This window comes from Bombina bombina, chromosome 5 (genome assembly GCF_027579735.1).
Source record: "Bombina bombina isolate aBomBom1 chromosome 5, aBomBom1.pri, whole genome shotgun sequence".
Lineage (NCBI taxonomy): Eukaryota > Metazoa > Chordata > Amphibia > Anura > Bombinatoridae > Bombina > Bombina bombina.
This window is the reverse complement of record NC_069503.1, coordinates 579,203,278-579,219,373: the sequence shown is the minus strand read 5'-3', so window position 1 is coordinate 579,219,373 and position 16,096 is coordinate 579,203,278. Positions and strand designations below refer to the sequence as shown.

The 16,096-nt window shown below is 43.8% G+C and overlaps 1 protein-coding gene across 2 annotated transcripts in view; it reads right to left on the bottom strand.

Annotated features, from left to right (window-relative positions):
* LOC128660608 (uncharacterized) overlaps positions 1–16,096 on the bottom strand; it is a 559,105-nt gene that overhangs the window by 423,583 nt on the left and 119,426 nt on the right. For both annotated transcript variants that reach the window (XM_053714534.1, XM_053714535.1), the window contains one exon: positions 11,999–12,040. In XM_053714534.1, the coding sequence (XP_053570509.1) occupies positions 11,999–12,040 (42 nt within the window). The remainder of the gene's footprint in view (positions 1–11,998; positions 12,041–16,096) is intronic.

Sequence of the window (16,096 nt, the reverse complement as noted above, 5' to 3'; positions counted from 1 at the left end):
CCGCCAACCTGCAGGAGTAATTACAAACATACATATTTTTTATGTTAGGAATGAGATCTGCAATTGTGATCCTTATTTTCATTAAGTTAACTATGTTTCACAGGGCGCATATGATAGAAACTCTTCGAGCAGAAGATATAGCTACCAAAAACAAAACTTTCCAAGATAATAACTTAATATCTATGGAATGTAAAGGTTCAAATGGAACCCCTTGAAGAACTGAAAGAACTAAATTTAGACTCCATGGATGAGCCACAGGTTTATAGACAGGCTTGATTCTAACTAGAGCCTGTGCAAACGCCTGAACGTCTGGTACTGCTGCCAGACGCTTGTGTAACAGGATAGACAGAGCAGATATCTGTCCCTTTAAGGAACTAGCTGACAATCCCTTCTCCAATCCTTCTTGGAGAAAAGACAATATCCTTGGAATCCTAATCCTACTCCACGAGTAACCCTTGGATTCACACCAACAAAGATATTTCCGCCATATCTTATGGTAAATTTTCCTGGTGACAGGCTTTCTGGCCTGGATCAGAGTATCTATAACTGATTCAGAGAACCCACGCTTAGCTACAATTAAGCGTTCAATCTCCAAGCAGTCAGTTGCAGAGAAACTAGATTTGGATGCATGAATGGACCCTGTATCAGAAGATCCTGCCTCGATGGCAGCTTCCATGGTGGAACAGATGACATGTCCACTAGGTCTGCATACCAAGTCCTGCGTGGACACGCAGGCGCTATCAGAATTACCGAAGCCTTCTCCTGTATGATTCTGGCTACTAGCCGAGGGAGAAGAGGAAACGGTGCAAAGACATAAGCTAGACTGAAGGACCAAGGCGCTACTAGAGCATCTATCAATGCCGCCTTGGTGTCCCTGGACCTGGATCCGTAAAGGGGAAGTTTGGTGTTCTGACGGGACGCCATCAGATCCAATTCTGGAATGCCCCATAGCTGGGTCAGCTGAGCGAAAATCCGCCTCCCAGTTGTCTACTCCTGGGATGTGAATTGCAGATAGGTGGCAGGAGTGATCCTCCGCCCATTTGATGATCTTGGTTACTTCCTTCATCGCTAGGGAACTCTTTGTTCCTCCCTGATGATTGATGTACGCTACAGTCGTGATGATGTCCGACTGAAATCTGATGAATTTGGCCTCCGCTAGTTGAGGCCATGCCTGAAGCGTGTTGAATATCGCTCTCCGTTCCAAAATGTTTATCGGGAGAAGAGATTCTTCCCGAGACCATAGGCCCTGAGCTTTCAGGGAGCCCCAGACCGCACCCCAGCCTAACAGACTGGCATCGGTCGTGACAATGATCCACTCCGGTCTGCGGAAGCACATTCCCTGAGACAGGTGATGCTGAGACAACCACCAGAGAAGAGAATCTCTGGTTTTCTGGTCCATTTGAATTTGAGGAGACAAATCTGCATAATCCCCATTCCACTGTTTGAGCATGCACAGTTGCAGTGGTCTGAGATGAATTCGGGCAAAGGGGACATTGTCCATTGCCGCAACCATTAATCCGATTACCTCCATGCACTGAGCTACAGATGGCCGAGGAATGGAATGAAGAACTCGGCAAGTAGTTAAAAGCTTTAACTTCCTGACCTCCGTCAGAAATATTTTCATTTCTACCGAGTCTATTAATGTTCCCAGGAAGGGAACCCTTGTGAGTGGGGACAGATAACTTTTTTCGACGTTCACCTTCCACCCGTGAGACCTTAGAAAGGCCAGAACAATCTCCGTATGAGCCTTGGCTCTGTGAAAAGACGACGCCTGTATTAAGATGTCGTCTAGATAAGGTGCTACTGCAATGCCCCGTGGTCTTAGTACCGCTAGAAGGGACCCTAGCACCTTTGTGAAAATTCTGGGAGCAGTGGCCAATCCGAAGGGAAGGGCCACGAACTGGTAATGCTTGTCCAGAAAGGCGAACATTAGGAACAGATGATGATCTTTGTGGATAGGAATATGAAGGTACGCATCCTTTAGATCCACGGTAGTCATATATTGACCTTCCTGGATCATCGGCAAGATTGTCCGAATGGTCTCCATCTTGAATGATGGAACTCTGAGGAATTTGTTTAGAATTTTTAGATCCAGGATTGGCCTGAAAGTTCCTTCCTTTTTGGGAACCACAACAGGTTTGAGTAAAATCCCAGTCCTTGTTCTGTAATTGGAACTTGATATATCACTCCCATTTTGAGTAGATCTTCTACACAGCGTAAGAACGCCTCTTTCTTTGTCTGGTCTGTAGACAGACGAGAAATGTGGAACCTTCCCCTTGGAGGGGAGTCCTTGAATTCTAGAAGGTATCCCTGAGCAAAGATTTCTAATGCCCATGGATCTGGAACATCTCTTGCCCAAGCCTGAGCAAAGAGAGAGAGTCTGCCCCTCACTAGATCCGGTCCCGGATCGGGGGCTACCCCTTCATGCTGTCTTAGTAGCAGCTGCAGGCTTTTTGGCCTGTTTACCTTTGTTGCAGCCCTGCAGAGGTTTCCAGGTTGCTTTGGGCTGTGAAACATTACCCTCTTGCTTTGTGGTTGCAGAGGTTGAAGCAGGACCGCTCCTGAAGTTGTGAAAGGAGCGAAAATTAGCCTTGTTTTTGGCCTTAAACGGTCTATCTTGCGGGAGGGCATGGCCCTTTCCCCCAGTGATATCCGAAATAATTTCTTTCAACTCGGGACCAAAAAGGGTCTTTCCCTTGAAAGGAATATTTAGTAATTTTGTTTTGGACGACACGTCGGCCGACCATGATTTGAGCCAAAGCGCTCTGCGCGCCATAATGGCAAAAACATAATTTATGCTTACCTGATAAATTTATTTCTCTTGTAGTGTGTTCAGTCCACGGGTCATCCATTACTTATGGGATATATTCTCCTTCCCAACAGGAAGTTGCAAGAGGATCACCCAAGCAGAGCTGCTATATAGCTCCTCCCCTCACATGTCATATCCAGTCATTCGACCGAAACAAGACGAGAAAGGAGAAACTATAGGGTGCAGTGGTGACTGGAGTTATAATTTAAAATTTAGAACCTGCCTCAAAAAAGACAGGGCGGGCCGTGGACTGAACACACTACAAGAGAAATAAATTTATCAGGTAAGCATAAATTAGGTTTTCTCTTGTTAAGTGTGTTCAGTCCACGGGTCATCCATTACTTATGGGATACCAATACCAAAGCTAAAGTACACGGATGATGGGAGGGACAAGGCAGGAACATTAAACAGAAGGAACCACTGCCTGTAGAACCTTTCTCCCAAAAACAGCCTCCGAAGAAGCAAAAGTGTCAAATTTGTAAAATTTGGAAAAAGTATGAAGACCAAGTTGCAGCCTTGCAAATCTGTTCAACAGAGGCCTCATTCTTAAAGGCCCAGGTGGAAGCCACAGCTCTAGTGGAATGAGCTGTAATTTTTTCAGGAGGCTGCTGTCCAGCAGTCTCATAGGCTAAGCGTATTATGCTACGAAGCCAAAAAGAGAGAGAGGTAACCGAAGCCTTTTGACCTCTCCTCTGTCCAGAGTAAACGACAAACAGGGAAGAAGTTTGTCAAAAATCTTTAGTTGCCTGTAAGTAGAACTTCAGGGCACGGACCATGTCTAGATTATGCAAAAGACGTTCCTTCTTTGAAGAAGGATTAGGACATAATGATGGAACAACAATCTCTTGATTGATATTCCTGTTAGAAACAACCTTAGGTAAAAACCCAGGTTTAGTACGCAGGACTACCTTGTCTGAATGAAAGATCAGATAAGGAGAATCACAATGTAAGGCAGATAACTCAGAGACTCTTCGAGCTGAGGAAATAGCCATCAAAAACAGAACTTTCCAAGATAAAAGCTTAATATCAATGGAATGAAGGGGTTCAAACGGAACACCCTGAAGAACTTTAAGAACCAAGTTTAAACTCCACGGAGGAGCAACAGTCTTAAACACAGGCTTAATCCTGGCCAAAGCCTGACAAAAAGCCTGGACGTCTGGATTCTCTGCCAGACGCTTGTGTAAAAGAATAGACAGAGCAGAAATCTGTCCCTTTAGCGAACTAGCGGATAAACCCTTTTCTAAACCCTCTTGTAGAAAAGACAATATCCTAGGAATCTTAACCTTACTCCATGAGTAACTCTTGGATTCACACCAATATAAATATTTACGCCATATCTTATGGTAAATTTTTCTGGTCACAGGTTTCCGAGCCTGTATTAATGTATCAATAACCGACTCCGAGAAACCACGCTTCGATAGAATCAAGCGTTCAATCTCCATGCAGTCAGCCTCAGAGAAATTAGGTTTGGATGGTTGAAAGGACCCTGAATTAGGAGGTCCTGTCTCAGAGGCAGAGACCATGGTGGACAGGACGACATGTCCACTAGGTCTGCATACCAGGTCCTGCGTGGCCACGCAGGCGCTATCAGAATCACCGATGCTCTCTCCTGTTTGATCTTGGCAATCAGTCGAGGCAGTAACGGAAAAGGTGGAAACACATAAGCCATGTTGAAAACCCAAGGGGCTGCTAGTGTATCTATCAGCACCGCTCCCGGGTCCCTGGACCTGGATCCGTAGCACGGAAGCTTAGCGTTCTGGCGAGATGCCATGAGATCCAGTTCCGGTTTGCCCCAACGAAGAATCAGTTGAGCAAATATCTCCGGATGAAGTTCCCACTCCCCCGGATGAAAAGTCTGGCGACTTAGAAAGTCCGCCTCCCAGTTCTCCACGCCTGGGATGTAGATCGCTGACAGGTGGCAAGAGTGAGACTCTGCCCAGCGAATTATCTTTGAGACTTCTAACATCGCTAGGGAACTCCTGGTTCCTCCTTGATGATTGATGTAAGCTACAGTCGTGATGTTGTCCGACTGAAACCTGATGAACCTCAGTGTTGCTAACTGAGGCCAAACTAGGAGAGCATTGAATATTGCTCTTAATTCCAGAATGTTTATTGGAAGGAGTTTCTCCTCCTGAGTCCACAATCCCTGAGCCTTTAGGGAGTTCCAGACTGCGCCCCAGCCTAGTAGGCTGGCATCTGTTGTTACAATAGTCCAATCTGGTCTGCGAAAGGTCATTCCTTTGGACAGATGAACCCGAGACAACCACCAGAGAAGAGAATCCCTGGTCTCCTGGTCCAGATACAGTAAAGGGGACAGATCTGAGTAATCCCCATTCCACTGACTTAGCATACATAGTTGCAGCGGTCTGAGATGCAGGCGCGCAAATGGCACTATGTCCATTGCCGCGACCATTAAGCCGATTACTTCCATGCACTGAGCTACTGATGGGCTTGGAATGGAATGAAGGACACTGCAAGCATTTAGAACTTTTGATAATCTGGACTCCGTCAGGTAAATCTTCATCTCTACAGAATCTATAAGAGTCCCTAGGAAAGGAACCCTTGTTAGTGGAAACAGAGAACTCTTTTCCATGTTCACTTTCCACCCATGCGACCTCAGAAATGCTAGAACTATCTCTGTATGAGACTTTACATTTTGAAAACTTGACGCTTGAATCAGAATGTCGTCTAGGTACGGAGCCACCGCTATGCCTCGCGGTCTTAGTACCGCCAGAAGCGAACCCAGAACCTTTGTAAAAATTCTCGGAGCCGTAGCTAACCCGATGGGGAGGAGCTACAAACTGGTAATGCCTGTCTAGAAAGGCAAACCTTAGGTACCGATAATGATCTTTGTGAATCGGTATGTGAAGGTAGGCATCCTTTAAGTCCACTGTGGTCATATACTGACCCTTTTGGATCATGGGCAGGATGGTCCGAATGGTTTCCATCTTGAACGATGGAACCCTTAGGAATTTGTTTAAGATTTTTAAGTCTAAGATTGGTCTGAAAGTTCCCTCTTTTTTGGGAACCACAAACAGATTTGAGTAAAACCCTTGCCCTTGTTCCTTTCGCAGAACTGGGTGGATCACTCCCATTACTAAGAGGTCTTGTACACATTGCAGAAATGCCTCTTTCTTTACTAGGTTTGTTGATAACCTTTACAGATGAAACCTCCCTTGTGGAGGAGAAGTTTTGAAATCCAGAAGGTATCCCTGAGATATAATCTCCAACGTCCAGGGATCCTGTACATCTCTTGCCCAGGCCTGGGCGAAGAGAGAAAGTCTGCCCCCCACTAGATCCGTCTCCGGAAAGGGGGCCCTGTCTTCATGCTGTCTTAGGGGCGGAAGTAGGCTTTCTGGCCTGCTTGCCCTTATTCCATGACTGGTTGCCTTTCCAACCCTGTCTGTAACGAGCAGCAGTTCCTTCCTGTTTTGGAGCAGAGGAAGTTGATGCTGCTCCTGCCTTGAAATTACGAAAGGCACGAAAATTAGACTGTTTGGCCTTTGATTTGGCCCTGTCCTGAGGAAGGGAGTGGCCCTTACCACCAGTAATGCCAGCAGTAATTTCCTTCAAGCCGGGCCCGAATAAGGTCTGCCCTTTGAAAGGAATATTCAGTAGTTTAGATTTAGAAGTTACATCTGCTGACCAGGATTTAAGCCATAGCGCTCTGCGCGCCTGTATGGCGAATCCGGAATTCTTAGCCGTAAGTTTGGTTAAATGCACTACGGCATCCGAAACAAACGCATTAGCTAGCTTAAGCGTTCTAAGCTTGCTCAAAGTCTCATCCAATGGTGCTGTGCGAATCGTCTCTTCCAGAGACTAAAACCAGAATGCAGCTGCAGCAGTGACAGGCGCAATGCATGCAAGAGGCTGTAATATAAAACCTTGTTGAACAAACATTTTCTTAAGGTAACCCTCTAATTTTTTATCCATTGGATCTGAGAAAGCACAGCTATCCTCCACCGGGATAGTGGTACGCTTGGCTAAAATAGAAACTGCTCCCTCCACCTTAGGGACCGTCTGCCATAAGTCTCGTGTGGCGGCGTTTATAGGGAACATTTTTCTAAATATCGGAGGAGGGGAAAAGGGCACACCAGGTCTATCCCACTCCTTGCTAATAATCTCTGTAAGCCTTTTTGGTATAGGAAAAACGTCAGTACACACCGGTACCGCATATTATTTATCCAGCCTACATAATTTCTCTGGGATTGCCACCGTGTCACAATCATTCAGAGCCGCTAACACCTCCCCTAGCAACACGCGGAGGTTCTCAAGCTTAAATTTAAAATTTCTGAATCCGGTCTCCCCGAATCAGAACCGTCACCCACAGAATGAAGCTCTCTGTCCTCATGTTCTACAAATTGTGACGCAGTATCAGACATGGCTCTCGTGTCATCGGCGCGCTCTGTCCTTAACCCAGAGCTATCGCGCTTGCCTCTTAACTCGGGCAGATTGGATAATACTTCTTTCATAACATTAGCCATATCATGTAAAGTGATTTGTAAGGGCCTTGATGTACTTGGCGCCACAATCTCACGCACCTCCCGAGCGGGAGACGAAGGTACTGACACGTGAGGAGAGTTAGACGGCATAACTTCCCCCTCGTTGTCTGGTGATAATTTCCTTATCGGTAAAGATTGACTTTTATTTAAAGTAATATCAATACAGTTGGTACACATATTTCTATTGGGCTCCACATCGGCTTTTAAACATAATGAACAAGCAGATTCCTCTGTATCAGGCATGTTTAAACAGACTAGCAACGAAGCTAGCAAGCTTGGAAATTACTTTCAATAAGTTTACAAGCAATATAAAAAACGCTGCAGCGCTTATCAAAAACACAGTTGAATTCAGTTATAGTCAACAATTCTTAACGGTAAATGTATTAATTAACAGAGGATTGCACCCATTAGCAAAAGGATGATTAACCCCTCAATACCCAAAAACGGATATCAAATTAAGATTTAACGCTTTTATCACAGTCAAACACACTGTCACAGGTCTGCTGTGACTGATTACCTCCCTCAAAAAAGGAATTTTTAAAACCCCTGAGCTCTCTTGAGACGTCCTGGATCAAGGAGGAAGAAGCAGGAAGACTGTGCTATAATTTTAACTGCGCAACAAGGCGCTAAAAAAAGGCCCCTCCCACTCATATTACAACAGTGGGAGACCTGATATCACGGTTTCTATGCAGAAAAATACGTTAGCCATGTGGAAAAAAATCATGCCCAAAAAGGATTTAACACCAAAGTACCTCACAAAACGAATAACATGCCAGTAAACGTTTTAAAAACAACTTTTCCATTGTTATGCAAAGTTATCACTAAGCCTGCTACCAGTCGCTTCTACTGCAGTTAAGGCTCATACATTTATTTCAGTATTAATAGTATTTTTTCAGTCAAATTCTAGTCCCTAGAAATTAACTCAACTGCGCATACATTTATCAGCCTGATACCAGTCACTACTACTGCATTTAAGGCTGTACTTACATTATATGGGTAACAGCAGTGTTTTCTTAGTCGATTCCATTCCCAGAAAATATTGTACTGCACATACCTCATTTGCGGGGGACCCCGCATGCTATTCCCATTTTCTGAAGTTACCCCACTCCTCAGAATGTCGAGAACAGCCAGTGGATCTTAGTTACGTCTGCTAAGATCATAGAAAACGCAGGCAGATTCTTCTTCCCAATACTGCCTGAGATAGAAAAAACAGCACACTCCGGTGCCATTTAAAATAACAAACTTTTGATTGAAGAATAATTAAGTAAAAAACTCCAACTCCTCTCGCGACCTCCTTCTTTGTTGAGGATTGCAAGAGAATGACTGGGTATGACATGTGAGGGGAGGAGCTATATAGCAGCTCTGCTTGGGTGATCCTCTTGCAACTTCCTGTTGGGAAGGAGAATATATACCATAAGTAATGGATGACCCGTGGACTGAACACACTTAACAAGAGAAACCAGAATTTTTCGCCGCTAACTTAGCTAATTGCAAAGCGGCATCTGTAATAAAAGAATTAGCCAGCTTTAGAGCATGAATTCTATCCATGACTTCGTCATATGAAGTCTCCCTCTGGAGCGACTCCTCCAGCGCCTCAAACCAAAAAGCAGCTGCAGTAGTTACAGGAATAATGCAGGCAATCGGTTGAAGAAGGAAACCTTGTTGAACAAATATTTTCTTTAGTAAACCTTCTAATTTTTTATCCATAGGATCTTTGAAAGCACAACTGTCTTCTATTGGTATGGTTGTGCGCTTGGCTAGTGTTGAAACTGCCCCCTCTACCTTAGGGACCGTCTGCCACGCGTCCCGCCTGGGATCAGTTATGGGGAACATTTTCTTAAAAATAGGGGGGGGGGGACAAAAGGTACACCTGGTCTCTCCCACTCCCTAGTCACAATATCCGTCACGCATCAGTGTATACAGGGACTTCTAGAAACTTGTCCATTTTACACAATTTCTCTGGGACCACCATGGGGTCGCAATTATCCAGCGTAGCTAATACCTCCTTAAGCAGCACGCGGAGGTGTTCCAGCTTAAATTTAAATGCTAAGGAATCTGATTCTGCCCGTTGAGAAACCTTTCCTGTGTCTGAAATTTCTCCCTTGGACAGCACATCCCTCACCGCCACATCAGAGTGTTGTGAGGGTACAACAGACATACCCTCCAAAGCTTCTGATTGCTCATACTCTGTTCTTAAAACCGAGCTATCACGCTTTTTTAGGAAAAACTGGCAGTTTGGATAGAAATGCCGCAAGGGAATTATCTATGACTGCTGCTAATTGTTGCAATGTAATAGGGGCCAATGCGCTAGAGGTACTAGGCATCGCTTGCGCGGGCGTAACTGGTGTCGACACATGGGGAGAGGAAGGTGGACTATCTTTGTTACCTTCTGTCAAAGAATCATCTTGGGCTACATTTTTAAGTGTCACAGCATGGTCTTTAAATTGCATAGATACCTTAGCACACTTCAAACACAAATGTAAAGGGGGTTCCACCATGGCTGTTAAACACATAGAGCAACGTCTATCTGTAGGCTCAGACATGTTAAATAGACTTAGACAGCACTCAAATACAGAAATATACAATTTGAGAAAAAACGGTACTGTGCCTTTAAATAATAAAAAGCGCACACTTTTTTACTAAATCTTAAAAAATGATCCAATCTTTATGAAATGTTCACCATATGATCCTAATGCTTTGAAATGATTGCACTGTGAATTTCAAGTCAATTAACCCTTTAATGCCCAAACCAGAGCAACCTAAAGCTGACAACCGGTTAGCAAACTACAGCACCATGCCACAGCAATCTGCTGTGGCCCTACCTGCTCCCTGGGGATTAGTTTGATCGAAAATAAGCCTCTATGAAGTCCTCAAGTAATCTTTGGACCCTCCACGTGAAGCTGCATGAAGCTGTCTGCAATATCAACTGCGCAACTGAGGCGCGAAATTTAGGCCCCCTCCCTCTCCACTCCGCAGTTGTGGGGCCTTCAGAAACCTAAATAGGTGTCTAAATATATGCCATGTGGAAAAAAAACCCATAAACACATCCAAATGTAATAAAAACTTGTATAATGATCAGATTTTAATTATAAAATAATCGATTGCCCCTTAACAGTGTCCACCAGTGTTTGAGCCCTTTTAATTAAGCCTTCCTTCTATACTGAGTCTCAGAATATGGCTTACCTTCCCCACATGGGGATTCTTGTCAGTCTTCTAGCATTACTAAGTCTTGACTAGAAAAAAAATGACTGAACATACCTTATAGCAGTTAAGCCTGCAAACTGTTCCCCCCAACTGAAGTTTTCTGGTACTCCTCAGTCCTGTGTGGGAACAGCAGTGGATTTTAGTTACAACATGCTAAAATCGTTTTCCTCTCAGCAGAATTCTTCATCACTTTCTGCCAGAGAGTAAATAGTACAAACCGGTACTATTTAAAAATAAACTTTTGATTGAAGAAATAAAAACTACAAATCTAACACCACATTCACTTTACCCTCCCGTGGAGATGCTACTTGTTAGAGCAGCAAAGAGAATGACTAGGGGGCGGAGCCAGAGGGGGAGCTATATGGACAACTCTGCTGTGTGATCTCTTTGCCATTTCCTGTAGGGATTGAGAATATCCCTCAAGTAAGGATGAAGCCGTGGACTGGATACACCTTGCAAGAGAAATACATATATTTAAAAACTTTATAATTATATATAAAGCGCCAAACCATAGCTGAGAGTGTCTTAAATAATGAAAACATACTTACCGAAAGACACCCATCCACATATAGCAGATAGCCAAACCAGTACTGAAAAAGTATCAGCAGAGGTGATGATATATGAGAGTATATCGTCGATCTGAAAAGGGAGGTAGGAGATAAATCCCTACAACCGATAACAGAGAACCTTTAAAAAGATTTCCCGTGAGGAAAACGATAGAATCAATAGGCGATACTCCCTTCACTTCTCTCTGACAAACACTGTACTCTGAGAGGAATTGGGCTTCAAAGCTGAGAAGCGCTTATCATAGAAAAAAAATCAAGCACAAACTTACTTCACCACCTCCATAGGAAGGCAAAGTTTGTAAAACTGAATTGTGGGTGTGGTGAGGGGTGTATTTATAGGCATTTTGAGGTTTGGTAAACTTTGCCCCTTCTGGTAGGATTGCATATCCCATACGTCCCTAGATCATGGACTCTTGCCAATTACATGAAAGAAATTATGGTATTACATTGATGGTTACATTGATGGTTTTAAAAATGTGTTTTGGGTCTAATTATATACTTATACAAAATAACAACTGTGCTATGAATGCATGGGCATCTACAGACAAATTTCCAGGATGGGGAACGTAGGCAAAAAAGGAAAAGAAAGGAAATATTTGTGGAAAGCAGGAGACATATGTTTGTTCTACACATATGATACACAATAGTTAAACATTGTGGCTGATTACAATCAAAAGAGTGGCACTAAGTAGATGATAAGGCATAGATATTAGGAGCAACATTCCAGATGGAAGGAGAAAAAGTATAATTATACTGAAAGACTAGTGACCCTGCAAGTGGGTGATAATCCTCAAGTAAACAGATAACTAATTTAAAATACATTTGATTGTTTATTAAGTGCAAATACATAAGCATTGCAGCGTGATTCATATTTTGTAATTAATACACTAGACATATTTTATTGAAGAAATACTTACACTGCAATATTCCGATGGATTATTAACCTTTGCAGCAAAGTGCTAAAAAGAAAAAGAAATGTGATATAAAAAAATGCAGGTTCATTTCAACTTCTACAATGCTAATTACGGTAGACTTATGCTTATGCATTATACAGTAAAATTAAAGGGATATGAACCCACATTTTTTCCCTTCATGATTCAGATAGAGCATGTGATTTTAAACACTTTTCTAATTTACTTCTATTACCAAATTTTCTTCGTTCTTTTTGTCTCTTTTGTTGAATAGCAGGGACATAAAGCTTAGGAGCCAGACAATTTCTGGAGCACTATATGGCAGCTGTTTTCGAAGGTCTTTTAAGATGGTATGTTCTGTCTGAATCACAAAAGAAATTGTTGTTTCATATCCCTTTCATATCTCTTTAAGTAAAAATATTAAAATAAAGACCAAAATTACTAGTACCATATCGACAAAAAAACAAAACCATTTAACCATTTTATTCAATACATTCAAGTAAATCTTATACAATAATACATAAAAAAAATACACAAATTGTATCCCTACCATACACACATTTATATATCCTTTGGGTATCACCAAGGAGAAAAAAACAGAATTTATGTTTACCTGATAAATTACTTTCTGTTACGGTGTATCCAGTCCACGGATTCATCCTTACTTATGGGATATTCTCATTCCCTACAGGAAGTGCAAAGAGAGCACACAGCAGAGCTGTCCATATAGCTCCCCCTCAGGCTCCGCCCCCCCCAGTCATTCGACCGACGGTTAGGAGAAAAAGGAGAAACCATAGGGTGCAGTGGTGACTGTAGTTTTACAAAATTAAATTTGAACCTGACTTAATTGCCAGGGCGGGCCGTGGACTGGATACACCGTAAGAGAAAGTAATTTATCAGGTAAGCATAAATTCTGTTTTCTCTTACATGGTGTATCCAGTCCACGGATTCATCCTTACTTGTGGGATACCAATACCAAAGCTTTAGGACACGGATGAAGGGAGGGAACAAGTCAGGTAACCTAAATGGAAGGCACCACTGCTTGCAAAACCTTTCTCCCAAAAATAGCCTCCGAAGAAGCAAAAGTATTGAATTTGTAAAATTTGGCAAAAGTATGCAGTGAAGACCAAGTCGCTGCCTTACAAATCTGTTCTACAGAAGCCTCATTCTTGAAAGCCCGTGTGGAAGCCACAGCTCTGGTGGAATGAGCTGTAATTCGTTCAGGAGGCTGCTGTCCAGCAGTCTCATATGCCAATCCGATGATGCTTTTCAGCCAAAAGGAAAGAGAGGTAGCGGTCGCTTTTTGACCTCTCCTCTTGCCAGAATAGACAACAAACAAGGATGATGTTTGTCTGAAATCTTTAGTTGCTTTTAAATAGAATTTTAAAGCACGAACCACATCGAGATTGTGTAAAAGTCGTTCCTTCTTAGAAACTGGATTAGGACACAGAGAAGGAACAATGATTTCCTGATTAATATTCTTATTAGAAACCACTTTTGGAAGGAAACCAGGTTTGGTACGCAAAACAACCTTATCTGCATGGAACACCAGATAGGGTGAATTACACTGCAAAGCAGACAATTCTGAAACTCTTCGAGCAGAAGAAATAGCTACCAAAAACAAAACTTTACAAGATAATCACTTAATGTCTATGGAATGTAAAGGTTCAAACGGAACCCCTTGAAGAACTGAAAGAACTAAATTTAGACTCCATGCAAACGCTTGAACATCTGGCACTTCTGCCAGACGCTTGTGTAACAGGATAGACAGAGCAGATATCTGTCCCTTTAAAGGAACTAGCTGACAATCCTTTCTCCAATCCATCTTGGAGAAAAGACAATATCCTGGGAATCCTAATCTTACTCCTCAAGTAACCCTTGGATTCACACCAACAAAGATATTTCCGCCATATCTTATGGTACATTTTCCTGGTGACAGGCTTTCTAGCATGGATCAAAGTATCTATAACTGATTCAGAGAACCCACGCTTAGATAGAATTAAGCGTTCAATCTCCAAGCAGTCAGTTGCAGAGAAACTAGATTTGGATGCTTGAATGGACCCTGAATTAGAAGATCCTGCCTCAATGGCAATGTCCATGATGGAACAGATGACATGTCCACTAGGTCTGCATACCAAGTCCTGCGTGGCCACGCAGGCGCTATCAAAATTACCAAAGCCTTCTCCTGTTTGATTCTGGCTACCAGCCGAGGGAGAAGGGGAAACGGTGGAAAGACATAAGCCAGATTCAAGGACCAAGGCGCTACTAGAGCATCTATCAATGCCGCCTTGGGGTCCCTGGACCTGGATCCGTAAAGAGGAAGCTTGGTGTTCTGACGGGACGCCATCAGATCCAACTCTGGAATGCCCCATAGCTGGGTCAGCTGAGCAAAAACCTCCGGGTGGAGTTCCCACTCCCCCGGGTGAAAAGTCTGACGACTCAGAAAATCCGCCTCCCAGTTGTCTACTCCTGGGATGTGAATTGCAGATAGATGGCAGGAGTGATCCTCCGCCCATTTGATGATCTTGGAAACTTCCTTCATCGCTAGGGAACTCTTTGTTCCCCCCTGATGATTGATGTACGCTACAGTCGTGATGTTGTCCGACTGAAATCTGATGAATTTGGCCTCCGCTAGTTGAGGCCATGCCTGAAGCGTGTTGAATATCGCTCTCCGTTCCAAAATGTTTATCGGGAGAAGAGATTCTTCCCGAGACCATAGGCCCTGAGCTTTCAGGGAGCCCCAGACCGCACCCCAGCCTAACAGACTGGCATCGGTCGTGACAATGATCCACTCCGGTCTGCGGAAGCACATTCCCTGAGACAGGTGATCCTGAGACAACCACCACAGAAGAGAATCTCTGGTTTTCTGGTCCAGTAGTATTTGGGGAGACAAATCTGCATAATCCCCATTCCACTGTTTGAGCATGCACAGTTGCAGTGGTCTGAGATGAAAATCGGGCAAAAGGGACAATGTCCATTGCCGCAACCATTAATCCGATTACCTCCATACACTGAGCTACAGAAGGCCGAGGAATGGAATGAAGAACTCGGCAAGCAGTGAAAAGCTTCAACTTCCTGACCTCCGTCAGAAATATTTTAATTTCTACCGAGTCTATTAGTGTTCCCAGGAAGGGAACCCTTGTGAGCGGGGACAGAGAACTCTTTTCAACATTCACCTTCCACCCGTGAGACCTTAGAAAGGCCAGAACGATTTCTGTATGAGCCTTGGCTCTTTGAAAAGACGACGCCTGAATTAAGATGTCGTCCAGATAAGGTGCTACTGCAATGCCCCGCGGTCTTAGTACCGCCAGAAGGGACCCTAGCACTTTTGTGAAAATTCTGGGAGCAGTGGCCAACCCGAAAGGAAGGGCCACGAACTGGTAATGCTTGTCCAGAAAGGCGAACCTTAGGAACTGATGATGATCTTTGTGGATAGGAATATGAAGGAACGCATCCTTTAGATCCACGGTAGTCATATATTGACCTTCCTGGATAATCGGTAAGATTGTCCGAATGGTTTCCATTTTGAATGATGGAACTCTGAGGAATTTGCCTGAAAGTTCCTTCCTTTCTGGGAACTACAAAAAGGTTTGAGTAAAAACCCAGTCCTTGATCTGCAATTAGAACTGGGTGTATCACTCCCATCTTTAGAAGATCTTCTACACAGCGTAAGAACGCCTGTTTCTTTGTCTGGTCGGAAGACAAACGAGAAATGTGGAACCTTCCCCTTGGAGGAGAGTCCTTGAATTCTAGAAGATACCCCTGAGCCACGATTTCTAATGCCCAGGGATCTGGAACATCTCTTGCCCAAGCCTGAGCAAAGAGAGAAAGTCTGCCCCCTACTAGATCCGGTCCCGGATCGGGGACTACCCCTTCATGCTGTCTTGGTAGCAGCCGCAGGCTTCTTGGCATGTTTACCCTTGTTCCAGCCCTGCAAAGGCTTCCAGGTTGCTTTGGGCTGTGAAGCGTTACCCTCTGGCTTTGCGGTTGAAGCAGGTCCACTCCTGAAGTTGCGAAAGGAGCAAAAATTAGCCTTGTATTTTGCCTTAAACGGTCTATCTTGCGGAAGGGCAAGGCCCTTTCCCCCAGTGATATCCGAGATAA